Here is a 20,747-nt window from a genome sequence, read left to right on the forward strand (position 1 = left end):
CGAAATGTATTAATAAACACAGCTTACATAAACACACGGCATGTGCTGATCTGTTCAAGCCAATGCTCGCAGTAACAGCAAATTGATTACTATTCCTATTCTGAATATTTGTTATAACTTCTTAATAAAGCTCTATATGACCTATGTTTACATAACATTTTTTTCTTACTTTGTGCCATAGAATACGCTAACAAAGTTTGAACATTAAAACCTGGGACACCCTGTATAATTCACTAGACGAATGGCAAATTTTCTCCTCCCATCGAGAACAAACTGACTTTCACTTGTGCCTTAATCTCTTTTATTTACACGCAAATATATTATATGCATACGTTATGTATATTTATATATTATGTATATATCACTGTTATATTGCTATAACCCTTGAGATTTACACATACAAGCTACGCTCCCGTCGACGCAAACTGCTTCGAACTTGTCCGGTTCCATCCGACGACGTTCTCTACAGTAATGTCTCCCTAATTGACGCTCAGATTGGCCACAAAAATGGACAATTTAGGAAGAGAAGAAGACACGATTATTCGAGTCTTGCAGCTCGTTTTTATAATTGTTGACAATTGGACGTCAATAAAAACGAGTTGCAAGGCTCGAATAATGGTAATTTCCTCCTCCCAAATTGTCCGTTTTTTGTGGACAACCTGAGAGCGTCAATTAGGGAGACATTACTGTATTTACTTCTACCACTATCCTCCCGTACTTGATTCGCGTAACAATATATCGCGTTGACAATGCGTGAATCGATTTGCCAATAATCCCAAGGACGTTTCAATCTCGGAATAATGAGCAAGCACGGCGATTTATAAACGAGATATCGAAGAGTCGGAAAGACTGAAAATGCAAGATAACGATAACATAACAATATAAAGTTAAAAAAAAAAAAAGAAACGTGCGATGTTCCCTTTCTACGATCCGTTCACGCGGCACTTGTGAACAAGAATATTCTCGCGTTTCCTCGTGAAATCAATGGACAAAAGATAGCCGGACACGATTACAAAGAGTTCGATTGCAGCAAGATCAAGTAGATAGGGAACAAGGGGCACGGTAATTCACGCTGAGCCTGTTTGCCAAGGAATACGAGTAAAGTCGTCGTTTGTATTCACGTGTATCTTCCGATGATCTCCAATTGCCTTATTTATTTACATAAAATTCATTCAATAGTCGTAATATCAGTAACAATATAAATTATTAATAATCGCGTTTCTTGCGGAATGAATCGCTTTTGGACCGATATCATGATCCTCCGAACATGTCCAGGCAAATTATTCGTTGTCGCGAGGTCGATCGATTAACCCGGTCGATTAAGAGAAAATGCTGCATCGATCAGGAAATTGTCGGAAAATTAACGGAAACAAAATAATATGATCCGAAGGTGTATAAAGTTAGTTATTCGCTGCCTCGATGATCTTTTCTGGAACATATAAATACTTAAGAACGATACTCTCGAGATTGACCGAACATTTTCAGTAGATGCCGTATACGAGCCTGGCTGCACACAGATACGACACCGTGCAGGCATTGATAATAAAGCACAAAGAGACTCTCCGGGACAAGTCATTTTGCTGTCTGCTGATTGCACGATTCAAGCAACAATATGAGCCGTTTATTTTGAAAGTGGCATAAGTCACTTTACCGTAATGAAAAGTGGTGATTTTGTAATGTTTATACAAAAAAATAAAAATATCATATAAATATATAATATTATATATAATATTATAATATTATATATAATGTATAATATTATATACATATATTATATAATATTATATATAATGTATAATATTATAATATTATAATAATATTAAAATATCATATAAAAATATCAGTATCCTGAGATAACAAATACAAGTAAATCTTCTCGAAAGTTATAGCATCCATATTTTGAAACGTGTTAAAACGCAAATCCTTAAATATCTCGACTTAAAAACAAAGTGACTTGTGCCATTTTCAAAATAAACGGCTCATACGAGAGACTGCGTCTCGAAACTTTCACTTTCACTAGCTGCTCATGGCATCAAATCGCGTATAAAAATGGCCATCTATTTGTTGGAGACCTCAAGATGGAATTTTGAGCATTGCATGACGACAACACGAACACCACCTCGTCTACAGACTATTTACATACATCTGAAGGCTGTTCACGTAACACAACACGACCGCCATACCGTCGAAATCAGCAATTTTTCAAAATGTGTAGTCACTATACGTAAAAGTTTCATTTCGTCACATTCTTCAGCCACGAATGCTAACCTGATCACTTTAAACCGGGTATAGAGCAGCACTGAATACCTAACATCAAATGAATTAAATAACAAATGTCTTATAAATATCGAATGTCTTATAAGTTGCAAAATATAATCGCCAGAGAGTAAAATTATCTAGGTCACGAGTACCTAAAACAAATCTTGTTCAGTGAATTTAAACAAATAATATGGAATTTGTTTATATAGAGTAACTTTTTCGTATTTGATGGTAAATTTTTACATATCGAGTAATTCGATAATGATAACAAAGTTGTATAATTGAAGCCGAAACTCTCATCCGTTCATGAATTATCATGCATATCGTTCCCAAATTAATAAGCTTAAAATTTAAAATTACTACCATACCCGGTTAAACGAGATCATATCTTAATCCAGATAATTAAAGAGAGAGTAAGATGGCGGTTAGCATATTAACACGTTGAATGCCACGCTGGTTTTACAGAAATTGTCCGTGGCGCCGCGATGAATTTTCTTTTATGTGATACATATAATGTGTTGAAATATTATGTGCAATATTATCTGCAAATAATATCTGCAAAACAGTGTATAACCATGTTTGACATGTTAATTGCGACAGGGGTCACTGTTTGAATTGACGATGGTAATAATACAAAATTTTAGATACTGACATTTGTTTGAAATTATATATATTTCTATCCATTTGGGCGCGCCCGTCACCGCCAAGTTAGGTGCCGGTCACCGGTGACCCCCGTGGCATTCAACGTGTTAATCACAAGTAAGCGACGATAAAGATCAATTCAGGATTCGAAATAATCTATCGCTTCGCATTCATAAACCCACAATTTATAATGAGTCTTCCTATTTGTTTCCGATTCCTAAATTGATCCTGTAGTACTAACCGCACAACGTGAAATACCCTGTGCAATAAATCGAAAACGCTTCCCTTCCTAATGAAATCTGTAAACCGACGTACAAGTTCCAGGATGGAATTCTCTGAACAACGGCGCGCTTAAAAATACAATTTCTCTCTCTCTCTCCCCCCCCCCCCCTTCTCTTTGTCTCACTCTCCCTATCTCTTTCTTTACAAGAAGTTAACGTTCCAATTCGCTTATTATTAACTTTTCTAAACGTGGTCGAAGATCATCATGTATTATGCAGAAACGCTTTAAACTAACGGAACTTTTAACCGTTGCCGCGCGAAGTTTTTCTCCCCTCCCTTAAAACAGTATAGATAAGCTCCTTCGCTTGTGTTTGTGTTTTTATACATATGCGTTCGTAAGTTCCATTAAAAAAGTTTATTACAAAACAATTAAAAGAAGCAGAATTATATAAAATATTTTCACCAACATTGGACAGGTAAGAAAATTTCATTTTGTGTTTTTACGAAAACGTAAAACCGATTCGGGTTGACTCCGCTCTCCGAAGAAATGCTCCAACGCGCATTGACACTAAAAGAATTTTCATCGCAGGATCGATAATTAATCTCGTCGTATTATATAAACTCGCGTCAACGTCATTGTAATGCATGGCATCTTGGAAATGCTTCTAGTTTCCGCAGTTCGGTACAAAATATTTACTATATGTACAGGTTGCTCTCTCTCTCTCTCTCTCTCTCACTCTCTTTTCATACGACTTTTACATATATATCAACAGCTTCCTGCCCCCCCCCCCCCTCCTCCGCCCACATAACGACGTGAACCTAACTGTCGTCGTATACTAATCGATATCATGTACATTTACACCACTGCTCAAACATTTGGAACACCCTTCGCATTCCTATATGACTTGGTCTTAAATGACTTGGTCTTAAATTAAAGTAATTACTTTACCGTGAATCATGACTTAGGCGATTGCTAAATAGCTCACATATCAGTAGGACCGGTGACCAGAAGATTTTGTGTTACCGGTAAAAAAAAAAGGAGATTTTTGGTCTGGCTGTGTAACTTTGATGTTTTTAAAGATTGAAAGATACCCCAAAGTTCTGAGCGATAGCGTATAAAATTATACCTCTATAAAACAAAAGGGAGGTCGGTGATACACAAAAGCTTTCATGTAAGTGCTCTAAGCAGCCTGTCTAATCGAACTGTAACTTACTAGGATTAGTGAAGTGTGTCAGTCTTGAGCCACTTTCATAAAAGCTTCCAACATGTATGCACAGGTCTTACCTATACATATACATATATATACTCGAAGTTATTCGAAGTTTATAATAGTGTCTTGGCACATTTCTCCTAACACGTAAATATTATATTCATGTACGTAATATATGTGTTCACTGTATCCGGTGTGTGACTTTGTGTGGATGTGTAATTTAAATGTGGACGTTGCATGTTGCTTGATTTATGCTATCACCAACGGTTCGTCGTCGGAGAAGCCTCGAATCACGGGGCTATCGTCCTCCTCTGAAAATAAGAAAGATATCATTAAATCATATATTTGTTGTTATGTTGTTAACAATATTGCTAATTTGTTGTAGAAGTGACGTAATTCACAAATCTTGATTTTAAGAGAATCAATTTCGAATGTTTCAAATTGGTACAACTTTGCAACAATATCGCTTTTCTTAAAACTTCAATACAAATATAGAGTTAATATAATGACGTCACAAGTGCTATCACTTTATGTTTTATGAAAAGTCACTTTACGAAGACTTATGAAGTCTTAGTTATGTCGTTGTTGCAGTAAATAGGCAATACAAAACGATAAAATCATTCGAAACAATTTAAATATTCGAGAAAGGATTACAAATAAACTGTAGTCATTAATTTACCTATTTTCTATTTCTACGATTGCATTGTAATATGATATGTTTATTTAAAATATGTTAAACGCATTTACGCTGATAAGGATACCTAAAATTTTCAATATTTTTACGTAAATAAAAAAACAAAACTACTGCAAAAAAACTAACCCAAACCATCTGTAGTTCCTGGGAAGGTTGCTTGTCCGCGTCTTGTGTCGTAATGGCTATTGGCAAATTGTGTGAAAGTCTTTGACAATTTCTTGTGTCTTACTACAAAGTACGCCAGCGCAGATCCCAGAACAACGATGAGTAAACAAATCGGTATAGCAAAAGACAAAATGTTGTTTGTACTTATTGTCACTGGTAACGCCAATTCTGAAACAAATTGCACAGAATGTAAATACTGTACTAAATAATAACGTCAAGAACAATGAAAAGTGGCGCATTTGAATATTTAAAAATACTTGAAAAATATCAAACCATAATTTCCATTTTTTTTCTGATTCACAACCTCCTTTTCAAAGTTTATTTTGTTCAATCTCTCCTATCTCTGCTATACAAATTTTCAAATCTACTTATACATATATCAACTCAAAAGAAGCCATTAGTTTTATTTGCTAAAACTGTTGTATCTCCTTAAATCGCCAAAATCGTTTATAAAAAGAGATGATTACCATTAGGAGCTTTAACGCTGACAACCTCACTCAGACGACTCTTGTGACCCTCATAGGTGACTATACGAACAGCGAAACTATAAATGATATTCGGCTTGACATTCATATAAGTGTACGGTGGTTCATGAACCTTGAAGATTGTAGCAGTGGATTCGTTCATTTTTTTCGATCCTTCCATCACTAAAATTTCATAATGGTACTTCGAGTTCTCCAAATCTCCAGGTAGATCATGCTCCTGCCAAAATAGAACGTACGCCGACTTCTCGGGTACAACCAACAGCTGATGGGGTGGCGGTATCGCAATTGCCGTGTAGATGACCGGTCGACTTGGCACTGCATTTTCAACGTCCGTGGCTATAACTATATTATACGTGCTGCCATAATTTATAGAATTAAACGTGTGATTCATTATTGTTTTATCTGTTGGTGGCAGAGTTACCGCAAAATGCTTATTCAACGTTAGCTCAGTGACAGTAATCTACAACAAAAATAACAACAATGCACTTGTATTAGCAATTGTGTATTACCCTCCGTCTCCTCTTGCACTACCACATCACACAAGTTTTGTCTGAAAGATTTTTGCAAGAGTTTACAGGAGATTCACGTGTTCCGAATTAAACCATACACTGTATAAATAAGTATTATACTAAAGCAATTTGACGAAGATAGGTAACTTTTTAAAACAATAAGGTAAGCCTCGCACACATTATACAGGGTGTCCCACAATTATTTTAACAGCCGAAAATGAGGGGTAGCTGAGGTCATTTGAAGTAACTTTTTCCTTTGCGAAAATGCAATCCGCCGCTTTGTTTACGAGTTATTAACGAAAAACACTGGCCAATGAGAGGTGACGGTGCGAGAGAGAGAGAGAGTCCGCGAGAGAGTACGCAGCACGAGGCTTTGACAGATGGTCGGGACGGACTCGAGCCACGTTCGAAGTATTGAACAAATCACGAAGCGAGAACTTTCCGGATTTTTTTTTTACTACGTGACAGTGATATTTTGAAGAAAAACGCTGTTCACCTTTACTTTAGAATGTCTGAAGAATATTTACTAATTTTTCGGACCCGAAATAATAAGTAATTTAACCGTGACGGCCGTTTTAATTTTCTAGTGTGCATGACACCTCGTGTGTAACATATGAAATTTTTAAGCAAGGTGTACAGTGAAGATTAACAAAGTACGTAAATGATATTTTACGTTAATGGTATTTTATTTAAATAATTCCGTGTCCGAACATAGTTCAACGAATGATTCGCAAAGCTAATTTAATAAATAATAATCGTGTTAAAGGATGTAAGGGATATGTTTGTTAGAGAAATATGAAGAATATTATCAACAAGAAACTCACCCATTTAGTTGTAAAATCCACTTCATGCACGGAAATGTGTGCAGGAGGATAGTGCATTGACCTCGTACAATGTATGATGAACTGCACAGCTGATCTGTATCCGACGGCGACGAACAGAAGGATATCTCCAGGCAGGCAATTTCAACGTTTACTTTCACTGCATTATCACTAAACACTGATCACTTATCAATAATATTTATGGACCAACTTTCCTGGGTTAATATGTATAGCTCTGAAAAGAGCCGATTTTTTTATGCGACGCGTTCGAAGTTCTCACTGTTAACGACACGTATGTACCGCGTTGTCGAGATGAACTGCAGAAGACTGGCACGATGGCCGACTGTGTTTTGTTCTCCTACGAGCGAATTTCAACTGTTTTCCATCGAACGCGAACATTGTCAGCCATCGTGCTAGTCTTCCGCAGTTTATCCCGTCAACGCGGTATGTGTTCTTAACGATATGAAAGTTGGTCCATAAATATTATTGATAAGTGATCAGTGTTTAGTGATAATGCAGTGAAAGTAAACGTTGAAATTGCCTGCCTGGAGATATCCTTCTGTTCGTCGCCGTCGGATACAGATCAGCTGTGCAGTTCATCATACATTGTACGAGGTCAATGCACTATCCTCCTGCACACATTTCCGTGCATGAAGTGGATTTTACAACTAAATGGGTGAGTTTCTTGTTGATAATATTCTTCATATTTCTCTAACAAACATATCCCTTACATCCTTTAACACGATTATTATTTATTAAATTAGCTTTGCGAATCATTCGTTGAACTATGTTCGGACACGGAATTATTTAAATAAAATACCATTAACGTAAAATATCATTTACGTACTTTGTTAATCTTCACTGTACACCTTGCTTAAAAATTTCATATGTTACACACGAGGTGTCATGCACACTAGAAAATTAAAACGGCCGTCACGGTTAAATTACTTATTATTTCGGGTCCGAAAAATTAGTAAATATTCTTCAGACATTCTAAAGTAAAGGTGAACAGCGTTTTTCTTCAAAATATCACTGTCACGTAGTAAAAAAAAAATCCGGAAAGTTCTCGCTTCGTGATTTGTTCAATACTTCGAACGTGGCTCGAGTCCGTCCCGACCATCTGTCAAAGCCTCGTGCTGCGTACTCTCTCGCGGACTCTCTCTCTCTCTCGCACCGTCACCTCTCATTGGCCAGTGTTTTTCGTTAATAACTCGTAAACAAAGCGGCGGATTGCATTTTCGCAAAGGAAAAAGTTACTTCAAATGTCCTCAGCTACCCCTCATTTTCGGCTGTTAAAATAATTGTGGGACACCCTGTATAGAATTCACTTTTAGTAGAAGAACATATTCCATCTATGTTTTTTTATGTATTGTTAACAAAATCGCAAAATGAAAAAACTCACCGTATATGCGATAGGCGAATCGATTACATGACAACTGGCAGCCCAAATAATAGTTATAGTATCATCCTTGTCAGACGGCAGTACACGTACATCTGTTGGTGCGGCACGTGGATTGAAACTCGTATGCACATGATGTGCAAAGCTCAAAGGACCACTACCATATGGTCCATAAACTCCAACAGCAAACCTATATGTCTCACAAGTATCTAGATGCTCGACTACCGCGTACAGATGTTTTGTGAGCAATTTATATTCTGGAAGATTAATTTGTAAACCATTTATATCAAGTTTTCATGGCTGCATAAATATACAAAAGGTACTTCTTTTATGATTAACCACCATTTTAACAAAAATATTTTCGGTCAACAAGAAATCAGGATTACCTCATCTCTTTCAGATGCAACCATATATTTTCAACATTATTCAGTAGTAAGTTAAAATGTTAACATGGAAAATTATTTGATTTCGAGCAAATTATACAGTGACTCTGATTAATATTCGCACACATTTTAAAACGCAATAACTTAGAACTGGACTAAACGACTCATATTAGAGTCATTGTATGTCAAAACAACACCGAGATTGCTAAACTAATTTTATTAAACAGATTCGACGATGCTCAGAAATAATGTTAATCTCACTTTCTATATGTAATTTGTTTAAAACAAAATTTTACATATTTTCGCTTTTATACCTTATATAAGAATTCCTGTGTTAAAAATACTCTCAAACTGCTGATATAATCGGTAGTTAATATCGTCCTATCGAAGTTGAAAATATATGATGCCATTTTTGAAAAGACGGGTATCCTCAACATTTTATTAAAAAAATCATCAAAAGCTGTTTAACTCTTTTCAAAACAATTTTTCTTATATAATGCAATATCAAAGATTGAAGCTTACCGTCAAAATAATGCCTAAAAAACAATGTTGAATAATAAATAGCATACTGCCAGTCAATCTTTTCCGTTGAATTAGGCGGTTTCCAGTGCAATTTCACCACCATTTCGGGTTGATGTACTAAATGTGCTTCGAAACCTTCGACTAATGGCAATGGTTTGCCTTCTGTTGTTGCGGATATGGTGGCTGCTTTTCCAATGTACTCTCCAATAATAACCGCTTCAACTTCGATATTGTATTTGACACCGGGAGACAACTTGGTAATTTTGATAGTGTTACGTGGCGTTTTCATTGGCGGTAAATTCTGATACGACAAATCCATCGCTCTCGCTGTCACCGAATATTGATCAGCATTCTTGATAGCTTTCCAGGTCAATGTGATGGAATGATTGGTGGTTGCTGCTACAGAAAGCTGTTCGATGTTGTCTATGTTCATAGATCCATCGAAAGTCAACGTGACCACGTTTGAGGAAGCTGATTCGTAATCCTCATTTTTAGCAATCACCCAGAATGAATAGTTTTGGCCTGATTCGAATGCCATGTCTATCACTGCTGACGTCTTCGCTTTGAAGAACTGTACAGGTGGTACAGGTGGTGTTACGAATCCTATGTATCCAACTATAGGTCCGTTTGGATGCGAAGGTGGTAGCCATTGCAATTCCACCCGAGTTCCATGACTTTGCTTGACAGTAAGTAATCGTGGTTCAGACGGTGCACCTTTTCCAGTATTAACGATCAAGTATTTTGCTGGTGGGAAGACAGTAGTCTGTCCTTTCACTCTGACATAGACAGTAACATTGTATTGAGTATAGGGTTCCAAGTTACTGAACTGATAAGTCATCTCCTCGATCCACTTGCTGGAATTGGTCCACTTAGGGGGCGAATTTGTTTGCGATACATTTGCGATGGAGGGCATAAATTCGAAGGTGACGTTAAATGGAACCGGTATCCACCAGAATAAAAGAAGTCTCGTAGAGCTGACCGAACGTTGATCGACGCCCATTACAAGTACTTGGTAAATGCGTGAGCTGTTTTTTCCACAGTTGCTCTCGTCAAAGCCGTCTACGCAGTCCGGCTTACCGTCACAGTAAGCGGCCAGTGGGATGCAATTGATTTCGTCACAAGGGAATAAACCATCGTAACAAGAAGGCGTGGCCGCCGGACTGATGTGTAACTCGGTGGTACAGCCATACTCGTCGGTACCATCAGGACAATCTTCAAAACCGTTACAGACATCTCTGATGCTTATGCAAGCGCCATCCAGACGACATTTAAATTGGCCTTCGTGACAAAACCCCTGTTCTGGGACGCAATGTGTTTCGTCCTCTGCGGTACGACAATCGATCGAGCCATCACAGACCCAAGCGTTTGGTATGCAATCGCCGTTGAAACATTGGAATCTGTTTTCGCTGCACACTTTCGGTTCCTCGGTGGTAGCCACCGTAGTGACGGGAAGTACGTCGTCGGCATTTCCGCAGCCAACTTCGTCAGAATCGTCGCCACAATCATCCACGCTGTCGCATTTCCACCAATAAGGCACGCATTTGTTATTGTCGCACATGAACATCCAATGATTGCACGGGCTGCTAGGCATCGTTGGGTTCGGTAGCGCCTCTGGTCGAACGGTAGTAGTACAGTTCACCTCGTCCGAGCCATCGGGACAATCTCTGTCCCCGTCGCAGACGAACGATTTATAGATACATCTATGATTGCCTTTGAACGCGTTACAGGTAAACTGCCAACTCTCGCAGACGACGCTACTGCAATCTTCCTCGTCCATGCCACCCTCGCAGTCCGGTTCGCCATCACACTTCCATACGCTTGGCATGCACGTGTGATCCTGTTTACAGAGCATTTCGTCGGATCTACAAGTGTTTCGCGCTACCTTCTCCGAATTGTACTTGCAGAACCACTCGTCTGAGAAGTCCTGACAGTCGTTATCACCGTCGCACACCCATCCATGCGATATGCATCTGCCGCCGTCACACCTAAACTGTGAACTCGTGCAGGTGGAATAGTTGCAGTTCATCTCGTCCGTGCCATCCCTACAGTCTTTGTCTATATCGCAGAACCAGGATGGGGAAATGCATTTGGTGCCATTGTCGCACTCGTAGTTCGGGAAACAGGGTTTTAAGGGACAGTGGAGCTCGTCGGAACGGTCGCCGCAGTCGTTGTCGCCGTCGCAATGCCAGAACGCGGGTATACATACGTCGTTATTGCAGGCAAATTGATTGGCAGCACATGTATTGGTTACCCGCGGGCACGTAGAATTCGGATACGGGATGTTACCCTCCGGACACATGCACTTGTGGTCTATCATCACCATCCCGTCCGGGCAAAGACACGAGAAACTGTGTTTCGGCGCTCCCACGCAAATGTGTGAACAGGTGTTGTTCTCACAAGCGTTCGTGCCCTGCTGAATGCTGTGTGCGTACACTTTTAAATCCATCAAGCCGGTCAACTCGCCCATGATGGAGGAGATACCTACACCGTAGTCCTTGTCCGCGACGAATATCATTGACTCCCTCCAATCATCCCAGTACATGTTATCCTTGAACACAGCTACAGCGAACGGATGGGACACTCGTTCGTTCTCCGATATAACCTTCTTGAACTTTTTGCCGTCGAAGTCGCTTGAACCAATGTAATCCTGTCTGGCGTCCACCCAGTAGATCCTTTCAGCTATGTGGTCAATCGTTATACCGTTTGGCCACTCGACAACCGGTTCGACGAATAATCGTTTCACATCCGTTCCATCCAGATTAGCTCTGGAAACAGAGGCATTGCCCGGGGCCCAATCGGTCCAAAACATGTAACCGTTCATCGGATGAACCGCGATACCTCTCGGCTTTTGAAGATTATTGGGCCCGAGAATAGTCCTTCGCATCCTTCCCATGGTAGATAAGTCGGTTCTGATCACTTGGATTCTCATCTTGACACCATCCACAAAGTATAACAGGTTGGACACCCAGTCGAACGCCATTCCCTCGATGGAACTGAGATCGGTCTCAACTAGAATTTCAGGGGCGTTTGTACCATTGAAACATTGTCTACCAATCGTATCATTCACAATGTCTGCCCAATACAAGCAGTTATTTCTCATATCGAAATCGATAGATATAACATTTTTCAGGTCATGAACCGGCAGCTTTTCCAGCTTTTCTTCTGTCAGATCGATGCGCGATATATGTTCCCGTTGCGCAACAAGTAAAAACTGTGGCACCTCTCTTATGGGACACGGGATCAGATCTGGTTCAAAATATCTGGACGAACCAAAGACACACTCGTCATCGGATATCTTTACATAGCCCTTAGTCCGACTGTAAACCTCGCCCGGTTTACAAGTGCTCGGTATAGCATAGGGATCGTAATCAATCATAGATTTATTACGAATACACGTATACGGATTTTCCTCTCGTATAAACCCGAATTCGCATTGGTAATCCCTGGCGTCGCATTGACACGAAATCGTTAGAACAGGTTTAGTGTGATCTAGGCCAATGTAACAGTTTGCTCGTGAAGCTCTTCTATTGAAAATTTCCTTCCGTCCCAGTGTGCACGATTCTTCTTGTTCCCTGTACGTAGGAAACCAGTATTTAAAGTCATCTTTGGTGCAATTTCTATCAAATACTTTCTGCAAGTCGACTTTGATTATAAGCCACTGATGTTGTCCGCTGTCCGAACCAAACATCGTGAATACCGTCGTGTTCTCTCCTGGTTCAGTCATCAACCCGTACACTTTCAACATTTTCTCGTTGAACGTGTACGATTGCCAAACTTCACCTTCGTTAACAGAATAAGAGAGATCCCTTGTTTCGCCACGCGATTTGAAATATTTTACAGCTACCAATAAACCGCCGTGATCGCCCATGTTGAAGAAGTAATAGTCTTTAAGGACTTGTTTCCACGACAAACCAGCGTCCCTGGACACGTAGAGCGCGGGATGACCTTTCAGATTTTGTCCTATTACACCAGTAGCCATTATAATACCAGGAGCCGACTTCGAACTCATAATAGACACAGATCTAGTCACAGGGTACAGCTGACTGAAACGTTGACTCAGGTGCAACGAACAACCTTCGCCGCAGTGAATGTGAAATCCTTCGGAATTTACTGTAGGTGTCTTGATGGGCTTCCACGTTGATCCATGGTCAAACGTTATCAGCGACACCAAATGTTCTGGTCCAATTGTGCCCGATTTTGGTGTTCCTTTTACTTGAGATGCTATATAGATACCGCGAAGACCCTCGACCTTGTACAGATCAGTAAATGTTTCATCGGCTACATCACTGAAAACGGGAAGAATATGTAAACTACAGTAAAAGAGAATAACAGGATTCCTGTTAACTAAAATAATGCTTACTTCAACCAGCTGTCTTTCCATGTACCATTAGGGAAGAAAGTGAGTATTCCTTCAAGTGATAATGTGAACATTGCCTTTTTCTCATCTATAACCTCCGATACATAAAGGTTTACTAGAGTTTCGCTGTGAGCAACTGTGACAAAGACTCTATTGTGTAAAACGTCGACGATGTGGTAATTCTTACGAGGTAAGCTTGAGCTGAATTCAGCCTTCACAAAACTGTTGTTCTTGTACGATACAAAAAGTTCCAAATTCTCTGTGCCATTCTATTGTGAAACAAATTACTATAATATTTGTACGCTTGAATGGATTCTACTATAAAATATCAAAATAAACGTAAACATATACTGTACCTTTATGTTTTTCGATGTTGCAAATCTATAATCACCTCTGATTTGAAAATCTTCAACGTTTCTTATCACAATTTTCAAAGCACGGTCCGCTATTATTATAGCTTGTGAATATAAAACCGAATTATAAAAATCTGGCCATTCTAAAACAGTATTTGATCCAGAACGCCCTATTCGTTCAATTATTAACGAGGACAAGGGTGACCAAAAGAATGCTTTCACATATGGGTATGTTGCTACCCAATTTCGTCCCTGATTATTTGACAACCATAACTACAATAGAACAAGAACATATTTATAGAAAAATAACATATAACTCTTTAGTGAGAACATATATAATTAAAAATTAAGAATCTTACTTTGCGTTCCGGATCAGTTTTGTCAAGAGCAAGGAGCACTCTAGCATCCCTTTCGTGAAATGTAATTTCAGTTGGATGAAACGGAAGTTTGAGCCTTTGAATGGTTTCTCCATTATTTCGTGTAAAGAAAAGTAAACTATTCGCACTATCCACAAAGATACACTGGAAGAGACAGTACACAATCGATATTAGTAAATATTTTTAGTAAATAAATATAATATTCATATGTAAACTTACAAAATTATAAGATTTTGGATGATTTATGAATTTGTCCAAAGATGCGTAAGGTGCATTGTCATCAGAAGAGATTCTAAAGGATTCAGTTTTGTTTACAAATGTATCTCCATAATCATAACTTATGTAGACAGCACTGGGATTGCTGGACACATAAAGTTTATTTAATTGAAGACGCATCATAGGTGTACTATCTCTTGCTAGGCATATTATTACATTAGATCCCTCTCCAACCCAATGCACCATCAATTGTTGATGAGAATCATTTAAAGCATTTATCTGTAAAAAGAAATGTTAAACCGATTATCAAAGTTATTAATCAAAAGAAATCAATCATAGTATAGATAAGAATAAATTGATAATAATTGTTATCAGAATAAAGTATAAAAAATATGATTTCTCGCTTTTACTTCATAAATTGCACAAAAAGCACACGATAAAGTGCTCAAAAGCACGCGCAAAGGCATTTGCATAAAACAACATAAAAAGAAAAGAGTTGCTTTATCGAGAATAAATTGATGGATATAACCGATGACTCATAGTAAGTAGTTTGCATTTCTTGGAAAAATTATGACTTCATGTTCAATTATGACATAACAAATATGTATATAATATGGTTATTCTTGACGCATTACTTTTACTTCTTTTTATCTTACCTACTACTTTTTTTCAATAGCTAATCTCATAATTATTTGTAATCGATCGTAATTTATTAGAACTATTTAAATAAAGATGCATCTATTACGCCTACTTTTAAGGCAAGCATATACATTGCAACAGAATTTTGTTATTATCATGATTGGTAAAATACTCTTTTATACTACAGTTTATTTCATTGACACGGACTGCTGTCACATGCTTCTTTGTTATCACTGTGTTCAGGGGCATCTTCCTATGACTAATTGTCATGTACTGCTGTATCATACTCCTTTAGACAAGAAGAATTCAAAACAAAGATAAAAAATAATGTCGCTTATTAAAGTTTACTAAAACACGATTCAATCATGATTTCAGTTAATGGAATTCAACAAACTGTTATAAAAATAATTTAAATACGATCGAATACGGAAATGTATACATCTTGTCTTTGCGAGTGTTGATACGAGGAAATTTCATTTATTCGAAGACGAAAAAGTATCTAAAATTTTTTACATGGCGGTAGTGCATATACATATGCAATCAAAACATTGTTGATACTGTTTCATTCGATAAGTAATAATCAAACAAGAATAAACGGAGATTTCATTTTACTGTATATTTAAACGTTCGTTGAAACTCGAAAGAAAACGAGATAAAAGGATTAAAAGAAGCAAATAGATAAATAGAAAAAAAGCACGTTGATCGGAAAATAAAGAACTATTCAAAGCGGTTACTGACCTCTGCATGTCAATAACAGAACGACTATGACGCTACGGTGCGTTTCGTCAAGATTGATTAAATTTAGTCCGGAAGGGACATAATATGGCAATTACAGGCTTCTATGGTCGACGCACAAAGACCGCGTTTGTAAGCCGGCCTTATTAGCTGGTATATGAAATTCTGAAAATTCTGGTATCTCGCGTGAACCCACCAAGTGCGCAACCGAAGATAAGGCGACAAAAACAAAACGCAAATTATGCGCGAAACTGGTTAATGGCATTTCCGCTCGTCGAGCTTGTTTAGTCCGGTTAGCCTGTATACGATACTAACCAACATGATTGCGTACCTTCGTTAGGATCTTCGGATTATTAGTCGGCTGTGTCGGAGGGACATCCCTGCGGCTTCGACTCGATGACGTTTCGCTGGTATCGTCGTGCAAATACTCATTTCGCTCAATGACAAGCGGCTGTCTGCCCCGGAAAGAATGGTCGTCTTCCAAAATGTGAAGCGTGGTCGCTTTGTCACCGAACCTTAGTCCATCATTCAATCTTGTTAATAGTATCAAATGTAAAATAACCGCGGAATAACGAAAGGCCGAACTCGTCCGGCCGGCCATCTTGCTCAGACTGACTTTCTTAAATGGCCATTTACGCGTATATATGCACTCACTCATGTACAGGGTGTCCTAAAAGTCCACCAGTTCTCGTAATAACACCACTTCGAATACGCATTTGTACAAGTTACGCTATAATTGGCAATTGATTATCCAAATAATGGAACAGCGACGAAAAATAGTTCATTTAATTTCGAATAGGAGTTCATTTTTCTAAATGCGATTCATTGCTCGGAAAGAATTCTTCTAGATTCTCGAATACAGGTTATCGAAAGTTTTTAATTATACACATGATATTCTCGTCGATCTGATTTTTATATTTTCTGTAAAAAGTCGAAACTTCGTAAGGATAAAACGGTATAAATTTATTTAAATTTCATCAAATAACCGCGAGGACTGTTAGAACACCATATGTGAAGAGTGCGTTTCTATGGAATCTGGAACCTTCCGCGAATTGGGCAGACTGCATGCTCGAGAAATATTTTGTGTGCAATATATGTGTACACACTGTATGCAGTATATATCGACGATTGAAATCACTGGCTACTGTAAACAAAGGCATGCGTAAAATAGGAAAATTGTTCGGATTGATATTTAATAATACAAGCATAGCGTTGATAGAGATTTTGTCACTAAATAAATTTCTTAACGAGCTCTTATCGTGGGGAGTGATAGCTCATTAAACCCAGTGCATTCGAAGGTAATGTTACACGACGCTGATACAGTGTTGGACAAATAATAACACGCATTACATCTTCATGTATCTCGTATATTTAAGGGCAAATCATGCACTCTGTAATTTTGCATACTGTCCTCAAGGTAAACGTGCAAAATTTTCGATTTTTATGACTTAGGTTAGGTTTTTGCTTACTTTCGACTGTCGAAAAGGTATAAATGTACGTCCGGATAACGTACGTTTGTATATCATTATCTGTAATTGTTTGTAGCTTATAACAAGGTCAACCGATTTCGATGAAATATTCAGCGTGCATATGTACAGTGCAAGTTACCTAGATTAACAAAATGCATTTCTTCAATGTTCGTTATACGATCAAATAAAAAAGTTAAAAGGAAAGATGTTTTTATATATTTTCTGTCATTCTGATCAATTTCTATTTCTGCACAAACTTTCGTACACTGTACTTGCCGCAATTCATGCGACCTGATAAAAAATTTATCTCTGTTCTTCAATGATAGCCAATACCGGCCTATACCATTACGCTAGTGTGGCTCATTTTCAAATGAGCCACCAACAACAAGTTAAACACAGTCTTTCTTTTCTCATTATATTATGTAAATAATAGTCTAATTATGCAAATAATATTATGTAAATAATAGCCTATAATCCAGACTATTAAAATTGAACTCATTTTTACACTAAACATGATCTTTCTTCATTTTTAATCGGTAAACGTATTCACGAGCAAAATGCAATTAATGCTTCTTGCCTTATGGCTCTCAAGAAGTTAGTCTCAGTAAGGGAGGCCTATGCCTTTTTTAGATTTAATATGCTTCTTTCCTTCAGAGGCGGATTAAGACTTTTGCCGCCCCGTAATAAAGCGAAAAGGTAAGAAGAAGGGTGATATAAATCTAATATTTTATATTATAAATCTATATATAATATTATTATCTATATATCTATATATAATACTATTATAAATCTAGTATTTTGAATTCTTATTCAAAATTTATTATTATTATGATAATATTATTATCATAATATAATGTTATCATATTATTATCATATATTATTTTGAATTCTTATTCAAAATACTAGATTTAGCATTTTTAAGGAAAGATATATTATTTATTATTTAAATGTTTTTGCGTGCTAATAAGGTGTCGATCTCCACCAAATGATTAGTCCAGTTGAAATGTAATATAACGGTCGTATGATTTTGTAATTAATGTAATATTGTGTATTTGTATTAATATAATATTAAGGGCGTATGATTTTTTACTGTGTATAGAAAAACCTAAACCTAGGAATTCTCGTGAAAAATCCCTAAATCCCTAAAATCGGCTGCCCTAGGCTAAAGCCTATTTAGATTATACATAAACCTGCCCCCCTCTATCTTTCTCTGTAATTATACTACATATACAGGGTGGATCAGAATCCGTAGTAAAACCGAGCACAGTTCATAGTTCGCAACAATTAATATTTGTAAACACTATCTCGGAGGCAACTGCGGTAGGAGAATAGACCACAACTAAATTCTTCACAAAGATGTACAAACTTTAAAGTCCATTTTCTTGAAAACAAAGCCACGGCTGAAAAAAGGTGATACCAAACTTTTTTCTTATTTTTTTCACGTAGTGAAAATACCCTGTATTTCTTAAACCTAGTATAGTACTCCTACTTCTTTTGTGTTTTACCTTGCGTGCCTCTGGGTCTTTCTAGAATTTTTCAGATTTTTAGTTCATCATATATATATGGCATAACAGCTTCTATTTCATTTTTCTCATAGACCCTTCTAATAGGACTTCCGGATCTGATTTGTTGTGTGCCTAAATCTTTATCGACCAAACTAATTTTTTTTTGTTCAATCAATATACAGTCGAAGAATCGACTTTCCATTTAAGGGACGATGTTATTCGAATACGAGCCGGAAATGTGAAAATTTCATGGAATATCTTAACCCTTTTACTGCCTGTGGGCCGATATATCCGTCCCGGTACTTACATATGCGAGAACTGCCACCGGCCGATCTCACGCTACTCTTAATTCTTATCTCTAGTGCCAAGTTTCGTGTTTCTCTTTGGTCGTGGAAGTTCATCCATTGTTTTCTCTTCCATGCTTAGTCAGTTCCGAGTATGTACTTCTGTAGTAAAAGTCGAAGCGTACATATAAAACTATACGTGGCTATTTGTGTAGATCTACCTGTCATTAAAAGTTTTAAGAGCCAACGTATACAAGTCATTTCCTAGCCACGTTCTAGCTGCAAAAATCACTGTTTTTCCACATTTATGATTTTTCTTATATATTATATTTCTATATATATGATATTATATTATAATAGTATTATATTAATAATTTAGTAGTAAGTTATTTAGAGTAAGTATTAGTATTTAGTACTTAGTAAGTAGTAAGTATTTTAGTAAGTTATTATATTATAATATATATTATAAATATATTATTAATTATATAATATTATATATGTGATATTTCTATACATATATTCACTTACTTGTCATTTACTTATATCTTCTCATATACGATGTTGTGTTTTCATATGATTAGAAGTACTTTTTTACTTACGACATGTTTATTAGATGGAGAGGATAGCATTTTCTTTAATAAACATTCTTTATTTACTTTTAAGGTACATACAATACATACAGAAATGAGATACCAAATTACATAACACCTATAATACAAAACTTATGTATTTTATACTGAATTTTATATTATTATTGTAGCTGTAGTTGATGCGAATGAAGTAAACAATTTACGATTTTATATTTTATTACAGAGAACTTCACTAAAGACGCGTTGAAAATACTTTAATAAAGATAAGTCTTGAATTACAAGTATTTAAATATAATTTGTTACTAGTGTAAACGGTTGAGCTTAGCAATTATTTATTTCGTTTCACACAACATGAATGGCATTCGATAAGAGTAGCGTGTTCGTATCCTGTAACTGGGCCTTTTTTATCTATTATACTTCCAGTAGTGTAAAAAAGATGGAAAATTATGTAGTGGTGGGGAAGGGAGCTATTATAATGAGCTGTTACCGCGCGGAAGCTTAAAATCTAAGCCATTCTAAGCTAATGCACGAAATGTATTTTGATTATTCGTTTTGTTATGTGTAACAAGAAAATACGTACCTCAGACATTATGTTAGAGTTGCTTAAATGAACTGAAGAATTGTTGACTACGATGTTTCTAACTCCATTTGAATTGATTTTGTACACGACAAATAGAAGAAAAAAAAAAGAATTCTTATGTAACTTTCGGCCACGGCCAGATAGTGTATATTTATTACACACGAAGACATGTGTATATGAATTGGCCACTGCCTTGCCTATTTTTTTTTTTTTTTTTGTAGATAACACCACAATTCGTAATGACCTACTTTTTCATAATTTCTAAAAAAATTAAAACCACCACGTCCAACCATATTTTACCGAATATTCTGTACATACATACTACGCAGT

At 37.0% G+C, this 20,747-nt stretch overlaps 1 protein-coding gene across 1 annotated transcript; it reads right to left on the reverse strand.

Moving 5' to 3' along the window:
• Positions 1-278: 278 nt before the first annotated feature.
• On the reverse strand, positions 279-16,922 carry LOC117224711 (sortilin-related receptor). The gene is made up of 10 exons (XM_033477815.2): positions 16,321-16,922; positions 14,619-14,894; positions 14,382-14,543; positions 14,026-14,295; positions 13,673-13,938; positions 9,313-13,598; positions 8,411-8,664; positions 5,661-6,138; positions 5,155-5,361; positions 279-4,645 (listed from the first exon to the last, which is right to left on the reverse strand). The coding sequence occupies exons 1-10, from the start codon at positions 16,645-16,647 to the stop codon at positions 4,584-4,586; spliced, it is 6,588 nt and encodes a 2,195-aa protein (XP_033333706.1). The 5' UTR covers positions 16,648-16,922; the 3' UTR covers positions 279-4,583.
• Between the last annotated feature and the right edge of the window lie 3,825 nt (positions 16,923-20,747).

The sequence above is a fragment of the Megalopta genalis genome, unplaced genomic scaffold, assembly GCF_051020955.1.
Source record: "Megalopta genalis isolate 19385.01 unplaced genomic scaffold, iyMegGena1_principal scaffold0020, whole genome shotgun sequence".
Taxonomy (NCBI): domain Eukaryota; kingdom Metazoa; phylum Arthropoda; class Insecta; order Hymenoptera; family Halictidae; genus Megalopta; species Megalopta genalis.